General features: G+C 29.3%; 1 protein-coding gene across 2 annotated transcripts in view; it reads right to left on the bottom strand.

Moving 5' to 3' along the window:
* Positions 1-1,674: 1,674 nt before the first annotated feature.
* The window catches only part of Prp5 (pre-mRNA processing factor 5), a 64,643-nt gene continuing 55,400 nt past the window's right edge, over positions 1,675-10,917 (bottom strand). For both annotated transcript variants that reach the window (XM_067264602.1, XM_067264601.1), the window contains 9 exons: positions 10,496-10,660; positions 8,644-8,871; positions 7,321-7,424; positions 6,364-6,526; positions 5,841-5,990; positions 5,505-5,768; positions 5,245-5,421; positions 4,966-5,157; positions 1,675-2,017 (listed from right to left, as the gene is read on the bottom strand). In XM_067264602.1, the coding sequence (XP_067120703.1) occupies positions 1,970-2,017; positions 4,966-5,157; positions 5,245-5,421; positions 5,505-5,768; positions 5,841-5,990; positions 6,364-6,526; positions 7,321-7,424; positions 8,644-8,871; positions 10,496-10,660 (1,491 nt within the window). In that variant the 3' untranslated portion in view covers positions 1,675-1,969. The remainder of the gene's footprint in view (positions 2,018-4,965; positions 5,158-5,244; positions 5,422-5,504; positions 5,769-5,840; positions 5,991-6,363; positions 6,527-7,320; positions 7,425-8,643; positions 8,872-10,495; positions 10,661-10,917) is intronic.

The following is a 10,917-nucleotide window of genomic DNA, read 5'->3' as shown; positions in this document are numbered from 1 at the left end:
CTGTACTGTGGTAAATAGGAGGAAACCAAGCATCACTTACAAGCTGGGATGTAAACAGTGAATGCTGATAGACTATCTAACAGACGTTTCACACACTAACCATCTGTCTGATATTTCAAGTCAAAGGAATGGAATTACAGTACAGTTTGATACTGAGATTTGGTCCTTTACTTTCAAAATTAAAGACCAAGGTATAAATGTCTTCAGATAGTGAATACAGTATGTGAAAAAATAAAGTATCACCCATAAGACAGAAACCATGAGTTCTGTTGATCTTTATTTATTCTTTTACAGATAAAGCTTGGCACCGGTAAGGAGAAACAAATTCAAGTTATTCTGATGGCAGGGACCTAAAATCAGCACGGTATTGCCAAAGAGTTTGACTGGCTCATACAGACTTTCCACCAATCACACACCAGTCTGGATGCAAACTTTTTGGCAACTCCATGTCAATTGCAGGTCTCCACCAAAATAACTTGAATTTGTTCCTCCTTACCAAGTACCAAGCTTTACCTGTAAAAGAATAAACAAAATAAGCCCAAACTTCTACAGTAATTAAATCATTTAATGGGTTATAGCAATTATTTTACATAATTACTTACATTAATACAAGTTGGCAATGTAATCACCTACTTTTATTACAAATTATTTTGAACATAATTAATAATTAGCCTCATTACAGCCCAAAATTATCCAAAGTTAATGATTTTATTAATGTAGAAAGTGTACACACCATTAAAATCCAAATGAATTTGTTACATAATCAAATTAGTTTCAAAGAAAAATCATTTGATAGTAGTAGCAACTAGAACAAAAATAATGATACTTTTCAATACTAAAGGAAAATTACAAGCTTTATAATGTATCTTTTGTTTAAGCTTACACACAAAATGTATAAACCTGAAAATAGAAGAATTAATAAAAACTAGATTAACTCAAATGAAAATAATTTAGTAATAAACTGACGACCTAATCCTTAACTACTTTCAGTACTACTGAATCTGTGTGTTTGAGCACCAAATCACATGTAAGAGTGTAACACAAGCATCTGATGTATTCATGTGCAGGAATATTTCGATTGCACCTTCTGTTGCTCTGGAATACAAAACTTCAGCGTTACCGAAAGTAGTTAAGGCCGGACTCCTGCACTTTTCTTTGTATTCTAGGAATTAAAATTTTATAACAGAAATAACAATAATACTAAAATTCTGATTGTTAATACAAGTTTTAATTATATGGCATGCACCTATGTCAACTTCTTTAAGTTATTATATACTAGTTCAGATGATGTTGCGATTGCAGTGACAGTTTTATTTATAGGAAACTTAGTCTTGTGCCTTTAGGGGTCCTGAGCATTCACAAATGCATGTTTGTTGATACTTGAACTTGATCCAATACTTGAATTCTATACTAAACCTTGTACAATACTAATACAGGGTAATGGGGTTTTGTAAAGTCCCTATTACCCTATAATCTATAGTATTTCACCCGATAAATATTCAAATTTTTCACGAAGTTATAAAGATTTTGTGTTAAATCAAAATTCTGAAACTCTAAGACTTAATTTATCTGTAACTGAAAGATGCATTCTATAAACCTTAAATATTCTTAACTGAGAATTTGTAACTTCAAACTCATTACAAGTTTATTCAAGAAAATTATCTCTACAATCTGTCAAGGATGAACTATTTTATTGAATAAGAGACGTAATTACATATTTTCTAATCAACCGAAAACTTTATGCCGATCTTTTAAGATTTAATTAATTGTTTAATACAGGAAAAATAAAACAAAAGTAAAAATCAATTTTGGAAATATACACTGGTGTAATTTCTTGTTTCTGTTACTTTAAAATAAAAAGGTGTTAGAAGGGTGCAAAAGAATATTTACACGGACAAGCTCGGCAAAATTAACGGTGTGATCATCATTGACCGAGTCAACAAATCATAAGAAAAGAAATTTGACCAAACTAAAGCACTTTGTAACGTCCTCTGTTGATGGGTTGATACGAATGTTGCTGCAAAGAAAAAAAGAAAACAATATAAAGTTTAATTTGTATTCTTGCCCTAATTTTACAAATGAATTCATAAAAACTAAATTATTTTTCAGACAAATTAATTGATAAAGCACATAAGTAAATTAATTGAATGTCCCGGTTACAAAAATTTCTATATTATTATTAATTTAATAATACTTCTTGTCCTTTCAATTTTGATCATATGTGATAGCACAATATTTGTGCTATCACATATGATCTCCATTAATACAAGTCCAAAACACATTTGGACCCTATTTGGCTATTTAACTTTAAATGTATTTTTCTTATAATAAAAAACTAAATCCTGTCTTTAGTTTAAAACTGATGATACAAAACTAAATTCCCCTCAATAAAATTAAAAATTGAGGGAAATTTAGTTTTTTAAAAATACAATTATAATTAAATCATTAAATTAGTTTAACCAAAGGGGTTCCAAATAGGTTGGACTTATATTAATGATGATAAATTACATTAACATAATTAAGTGTATATTATTGATTAATAAACTCCTTTTATTAAATTGTGTTGGTGCGATAGGTCCTACAGAACAACTGTATGTGAAAGCGCAAACATTGCTTATTGGAGAATAAGCAAATTTTAATTCAATTAAAAGATAATTATATGAGAAATATTCTTGAAGGTTTAAAATGCTTCTATGACATATAAGTACACGTTTTCATCTTTGAAACGGATACATTAATTTGAAAGTGCTAACACTAAAAAGTGAATTCTTATTTTTACTAGAAACAGCTCCACCAGACATTTCATTAATTAATTAATTAAGCATGAAAATTATGGTTTGAATTTCTGTGCTCTCTAATAGCAAATCCAAACTATTTATAATTTAATACTCTTTTTCAGACATAGTCAATGACATTCTATTGACCAGAATCCACACACACACACAATTTTCACATTCTTTTAGTCTAATTTTAAAATGTTTACAATTTTTTCATGGAGTAATTATCTATTTTATATAATTTAATTCTTTGAGTTAAGATATCTACTATTTATCCTTTGTTGTATCAGAAACAGGATCTAATTTTGAATATAAATTACAGTTGTTTTGCCATGTGTAGCAAGTATCCAATTGGTTACTGCCAAATATCTTTCATTTTGCTAAAAAAAATTGTCAAAGACCCATTTGTGCTAAATCTCTTAAACACTATAAAGAAGAAAATCAATTATCTAAATTTGATGGAATAGGCAGTCTTCTCTGTTTTGTGTTTTGAGTACATCGAGTGCCACATATTTAAAGTTTAATTGCATTACAGTATTTAATGTTTACAACTGTACTTGAAGGTAAATTCAGTTACTCAAAATATAATGTAATGTTAAGTACATGTGGAGAGTCGGTCTCCACATTATGTACAATGTTACAGGTTGTGAGGTGGTTTTTTTACAACCATTTTGGATATACAGTTTCCACTGTAGTAAAGTATTTGTGTTGATGTGATGACCTTGAGGTTGATATGAATTTATTTTTTGGGAAATAAAAAGAAAAATTAAAATTTACCCAAAGGAAATAAAGATTCTAGAATACATCTGGAACAACATTCATTATGTAATCAACAATTGAAAAACACATTTCCACAAAGCAGGACATTATGTAGACAGTTTAGTCCACACTAGTATAGTAATACATTTTGAAATTCTGTAGCCAGCTGATTGCTTATTTGACAAAATGCTTACACTCATACACAAATTTTATTCCGATTTTAGTGAAGACTAGATTGTTGTTGTATTTTGGAAATGTAAAAATAATAAATATAAATAAAAGAAGGATATATTTATCTATTATTTTAACTAGAGACAAGCATCTGCTCTCTTTGAAACTGTTAATGTTCTCTTTCTTAAAACTGAAATTTCATATACAATAACTTTTGTTATGCACAAGTGTTCCTGAAGTGTCAAAAAGGGAAAGAATATGAAGACTTCTTCTAATTTGTGATTATTTTTATATTGTCCTGGCCATTGTATTTATTAATAATGAATATTGTTTCCTGTAACAAATTTCATGCTATAAAATAAAATGGCTTCAGATTTAAAAATACTTGGTAATTCATGCAGACCCAAACTTAGATTCTTTATTATAAATCTTAAACAAATGAATGGAAATCAATGAGATTTTCAGGAAGCATGCCTCCCCTTATGCTTAACATACTGAGTGCTGGAACTGGTTGCTAGGTGGCAACTTTGTTTCTTTTTCTTTACAGAAATGCTGAACAATGTCACAAATGTGCAGATTTTCATGGAATTTGTCAAACAACTTGATGATGTGGATCTGACACAAGATTACTTTGAGCAAGATGAAGTGACTTGCCACATATCACAGGAGTCTATGGTGACAGTCCAGACTTATTTTGAGAACCATGTCATCTCTAAGATTCTATGTTGCCACAGTCGCCCAATCTTACCAGCCATGATTTCTTTTTGTGGAGCTATCTTAAGGAAAGAGTATGTCATAAAAAACCCAGCACCACTGATATCTTAGAATGCGACCCCAGAACACTGATGATACATTGTCAACAATATGTGTACCTGACAGAAAGCAATGGCCACTTTAATACTTGCTGTGATGTGACGTGATGTGATGTATTCAAGATAAGTGGAGGTATATTTCCTGGAAAACTCATCTATTTCCACCCATTCAAGATTTATAATAAAAAATTTGGGTTCAGGTCAATATGACCTGTATGTCTTTTGTGGATAACAAATTAAAACAGAGAATCAAATACAGGTAACAGATTCTTCTAAATTAATACTTTAGGAAGAATGTGTTACTTCATTACTCAAATATTGACTGACTTAAACTGAGCACAAAGTGTAATCAATTTGTCAATAACCTTGCTCAATTTCCTACAGTAACTAAGAATTAACAGCATACTCAATGTAATTCTTCACTCTTCTGTTAAAATTATACATACCATTTTAATTAACTCCTCTTTAATAAGACGAACAATTTCCACTTTAGCTTTTGAAACTGCAAGTTCGTTTGTGCTTTCGATGGCCAGGTACAGTTTTCTGTCTCCGTCTTTTGGATCTTTCCCAGGTGGATAATATGTGCCACGGACCGTAATCCCGGCTTCAGAATATTCACTAATCTGAGCCAATGCTTCCTAAAATTTAGAAATGAAAACAAAACTTGTTTTTCAATACTGGAAAAACATTTCATGGTGTTTTTTAAAGAATAATCTAATCCTTACCTTAGAAGTAACTTTCCATCTTGCTTGTTGAGGAAAGTCATTAATTTCCAACTCTTCTTCATATTTTCGAAATGTTTCGACACCACCATCTTCGTCCTTGGCTTCGTCTTCTGATTTTGGTTGATAATTTAGTTTCGCATGAAGTTTTTCTGCGCGTTGTTCTGCTAAAGTTTTTGCCTAGAAATGTAATGATTTTTAGAGACTAGAAACTTTAAGCAATGGTCAATTATTTGCAACTCTTTATTTCTAGATATACTTACAGAGATGACGGGCGACGACAACTGTCCTTTTAAAACTGCTTCGGTTGCCTGTTGTGTCGCCCCTTTGGCTTCCAATCCAAGGTTCTTTTGGAGACTAATTCTGGATGCTAGACGTTTTGCGAGCTCAAGTTTTTCTGCACTACCAGCAGAAGGAAACAACACACCCGGTAATCCCGGTATGGTTGTACCTTGGCTGGTTTTCGCAATAGTGACTTCTTGTACACGTTTTTTTGGCGCTAACATGTTTTCTATTTCTTGATCAATCTAGAAAGAAATAAACAATCATAAACTGACATTTCAATTAAAACTGTTGATTATAAATTAAATTTTACTTACATCAGCTTCTGCATCTTCATCATCAGAATCTTGCAAACCAAGAGCGGCTTTCTGAAACTTCTTTTTCTCATTTGCCAGTTGGGCCTCAGCTTCATCAAATTTAAAACCTTTCCCTGTAAAACCACTGCTGCTTCTGATCTTTTTCCCTTCCTATAAAAAAAAAAAAACATTAATAATAATAATCATATAATGAAGCATAATATATGCTTCATTAAATGTTATTTCATTTTTACAATCATAAACTGTATTTAAGTTAATCAAAATGACAGCAAGAGAACTGAAAAACTTCATAGTCCATTTTCAAAATGTTTCAAAATTTAATTACATAAAGACAGTAGGTTTGAAGTTTATGAAGCATTATATATAATCTAACTATTAAATTCAAGATGTCTGTTTAGTTTCATAAACAGCAATTCTCCAATCTTACCCACTGTTAAATTTTACAAAGTAAGTAATACATACACCTTTATTTACAATAAGAAAAGAATAAAATTTTTCAAATTTTAGCTCTTAAACTACTTACCGCTTCTTGTTTTGCTTTATATTCATCCCAAAGTTTCTGCAGATTCTCAGGAATTTGATTTCCAGACAACTCAAGGGCTTTTATTACATCACCAGCATATTTTCCTTGATCCGGCGTAATGAATGTGTAAGAGTAACCTTTATTGCCTGCTCTTCCAGTTCTCCTACAAATAAATTAAATATTTGAGAAATGCAAATATTTTCATATAGTAGAAAGATAATTTAATATAATAAATTTTTAAAGCAGAGTAAATGGTTTTTCACCTTTACTTCTTTCCCAATGATATAAAAAAGCGAAAGTTTGGACATTCATAAACATTAATTAACTAATTAGAATATTATTTGACTATATATTTATAAATTTTAAAACAAGATTTGTATCTCAATATTTAATAGTTTACTTCATAACATATATCATGACAATGAGAGAGAATACATATTTAAACTACAGTATATAACAACAAAAAGTGATCATTATTATTACTACTTGTGAAGCTCAGACTAGAACAGAAAATTTCTTTGAAAATGACTGACCAGGTTTTTCTTTTAACATATTACAAAATGACAAGAAAATGTCTATTTTTATAATGTAAACACAAATTGTGCCCAAGTTTCATTCCAATGCCTGTGGAAAATAATGGTAATAAACAGATATGATTCCAAATGTCACATGTTATAAAATACATACATAAGTGACTCTTTTTTGTATTTACTAGCCTTATGAATTGAGTTATTAATGCAAAGGTAATATTTTAATTAATTATGATATTGTATTAGCAAAACATTTGTAAAAACATGCACGGAGAGAACTATGAGTCATATTGTAGTATTATTGCAACTTTTTTATTTACTGCTGAATTAAATTTTCTGCATATTATATATAATTTTTGATAATTCAAAACCATTACTTGCACTATAAAAAATCCATTTTATCAGTCACTAAAATGTAATCACTTACCCACATCTGTGAACATAATCTTCATAGTGATTCGGACAATCATAATTCACAACTAATATCAGATGCTTTACATCCAATCCTCTTGCTGCTACAGATGTTGCAACCTGAAAGCAATGAATAGGTGAGTATTAATCCATAATTAAAGAATTAAATAACTATTGCCAAATTACATTCAGATTATAATATGGGTAATTAATGATTAAACAAAGTAATTAGCCAAAAGGTAGATGATTAGCAGTCATCTTGTGTTAATAAGTTTAGATTAGATTAAATAATTTGGAAATTTCTAGAAGAAAACATTAATGTTGAGTAAAGCGCAAACCTGCATCATCTGCATATCACTCAAATGTGTTACTAGATATAATACCAGATTACCATCCAGTTATATAAACTTACTTAATCACTATGCCAACTTGCAAGATCTTAGACAGATCTACAGATCTCTATGACATTCAACAGACTAAAACTTTACTCCAGCATGGTGTGTATGTGTATACTGCTGTATATCATTATTTCCAAATAACTATTAGTCATTAATCATAACAACCCAAATGTAATCTGGCTATAATATGGCTAATTACTTTGATCCTGCTTAATGGAATATTATAGTCCAAATGTAATTTACCAAATTATTTAAGTTGTTTGAATTTACAATAGGCTCTCGATTTAACAAATTAACAAAGGAAAGTGATGTTTGCTATTACCAACAGTCTGTTAAATCAAATGCATTTTAAAACATATTACAGTAGAGAGTCATTTATCTGAATCAATTGGGGACTGGGGTTGTTCGGATAACTGATTTTTCGGATAACCGATTATGTACAAAAAATATATTAACCTGTCTGATGTTGAAATTTTTCTCCGTCGTGTGTTGCTTTGTGTTGAATTTTTGTCGATTTTACGCCTAACAAAAATTTTTATAATAATAATCAAGGCTATTGTATCGTTAAAAATTATTTCTTTATTTTGTACAAACAAAATAAATATGTTAAAAAATATAAAAACAAAAAATTATACTTTTAGAAGTTAATCTAGTATCAAAAACGTCCGATTCAGCATGACACAGTCCGACTGGAAAGTGTTCGAATAACAGACTCTCTACTGTAATAATGAATTTACAATGCATATTGTGTAATTTATACTCAGTAATCCATCTTTTAGCATGTTTTACATGCAGACAAAATAAAAAGATTATAAATTTTTCTATTAAATTGAAGATCTACTATATTTTATTATAAGTAATCTTTATTTTATTTTTCTTCATGATAACTTTTTGAATAATCCATACACATACATACATAACAAAAATTGTTAAACACTTACCAACACATTGACTTTTCCAGCTTTAAAATCGCAAATGGTTGAATCTCGATCAAACTGATCGATGCCGCCATGAAGAGCCATAGAATTGTATGACGCTTTAATCAGATCTCGAAGGAGCCCGTCGGCATGCTCTTGTTTGTCGACAAACACCAAGGCACTTCCCTGTTCTTGATAATATCCAAGCAATTCTAACAACTTTAAAAATTTCTCCTCCTCTTCAATCAGTACCTAAAATTCAAAATTAAATAAATTTTATTTATCTTTAGAATAAAATTGATTAATGATTAAAAAATTTCCGGTTATTTGTAAACAAATTTTGAGAGTATTTCTGTCACAATTAAGAACAATGTTCAGTAAAATTTCCAGCAATTCAGTTTTATCTTGTTGAATGAAAAGATATTTTTGATAAAAAATGAAAATTGTTTAACATGCAAACTGCTATTATTTGGTTAATTATTTTATTAACCCTTTGCCCCCGAAAGTACTGATCAATTGGTACCCGATTGTTAAGCAAAACTCCGAGGGTATCGATTCGTCGTTACTCTGGTAAATATCGATTTTTGTAAAATTTATCTACAATGTATGTCAGCATCATCTTGTCTATCGTCTGTTTCACATATTTTTGGCCAGGTGGTGTTTTGTTAACTTAAAAAATTTTAATTAATGCTTTTTTTCCTTAAAAAATTACCAAAAAAAATAAATTATTTCATTTTTAGCATATTCATGCAATAATATTACTATAATAAGTTTATTTAGCTATAATAAGTCAACGTGTTATAAATATTCAAGTTGTGACCTTCAGTTCTGATATTTCATATATTTTTTATTTTAATCGAAAATATCAGCAAATGTTACATGTATTGCTACTGGTAATCATATGTTTATTACAAAAACATATAATCTTGTTTGATATGAAGTGAATAAAGTATATTAGTTCATTATATTAGTTGATAGCAGAACAAAATTTTAATTTCAATCAAATGTTTGATATAATGTGTGATAATTTCACAATGAATAAACGTACATGCATAAGTGTTATATCGAATTGTACAAAACAATATGCTACATCTTTCTGGCTCAGTACCAGCAAATAACTAGGTAACTAGACAATGTTTCAAATTAATGTTTCAAAATGTTTCAAATTATCAAGTTTATGTGTCAGTTTTGATATATATTATTATTTTTTTAATAAATTTTTCTAATAAAATGTATTGAAAAATATTGTACTTAAAACTAAAAATATTAATAAATGTACATGATTTTTTTCATACAGATATAATGATAGTTTGATTTTTGGTGAATTTTTAAAATAATATTGCCTGACTGACCTATATTGCCTCAGGAGGGATCACAAAATAAACGTAAACCAGATGTCGGGGGAAAAGGGTTAAATCTGTACAGTACATATTTAAAAAAAATATATATTTTTGATCAAGAAACATGGGACTTTATTTGTGTATTGTTTCCAATTATCTAAATTAGAGTAATGTGAACCATGTGAGATTACCACAGAATGTTTGGTAAATTATTTTTGTAATATAAGAAATTTCATTTGTAATTGTAGATTTCTGTTTAATTATGTTTTTCATCCTTCTATAGTCCTTTTCAAGTTCTGTACTCTACTACATTCTCATCCACAATTCACACTATCTAATGTGGAACCTTGGTTAAATAGGTCACAGTTAATTGAGACCAACAAATATATCACCATAGAAAAGTTTTAATATAGAAATTTCTTTTACATAATACTGTATCACAATCAAAGTTTTTGTACAATAGAAAAAATGCATCTTAGATAAATAATTAAAGTTTATGATTGTAAACAGTATATAATCTGTCAGGATATACTTACAATGTGTTGCTCCACGTCTTTACAGACCACACTTCTTCCGCCAACTTGCACTTCTATAGGTTTAGTCAGTATCCTACGAGCCAGAGCTTCCATTTGACGAGGAAACGTCGCTGAAAACATCACAGTCTGTCTGTCTGGACGTATTCCATCCACTATTCTCATTACCTTAATCAGAAAGATCAATAATTATTACTGATAGAAATATCATTTCAATGGAACTTACAGCATAATGCAAAACCATACTTCTCAATTTAAAAAAAATGTTTTGTTACTCAAACAGTTAACCATTCAAAATTGTTTAAGCCACATTACAAGTTTAACTTTTAATGCAAATATTTAATCTGTTAAATTGGTCTGAAAGTTCACATTTAGTTTTAATAATATAATGGAATTTTCAAACTACTTTTTCTTGTATTACATAT

The sequence above is a fragment of the Centruroides vittatus genome, unplaced genomic scaffold, assembly GCF_030686945.1.
Source record: "Centruroides vittatus isolate TY-2023 unplaced genomic scaffold, ASM3068694v2 contig_19, whole genome shotgun sequence".
NCBI classification, from domain to species: domain Eukaryota; kingdom Metazoa; phylum Arthropoda; class Arachnida; order Scorpiones; family Buthidae; genus Centruroides; species Centruroides vittatus.
This window is presented reverse-complemented; position numbering and strand designations above follow the sequence as displayed.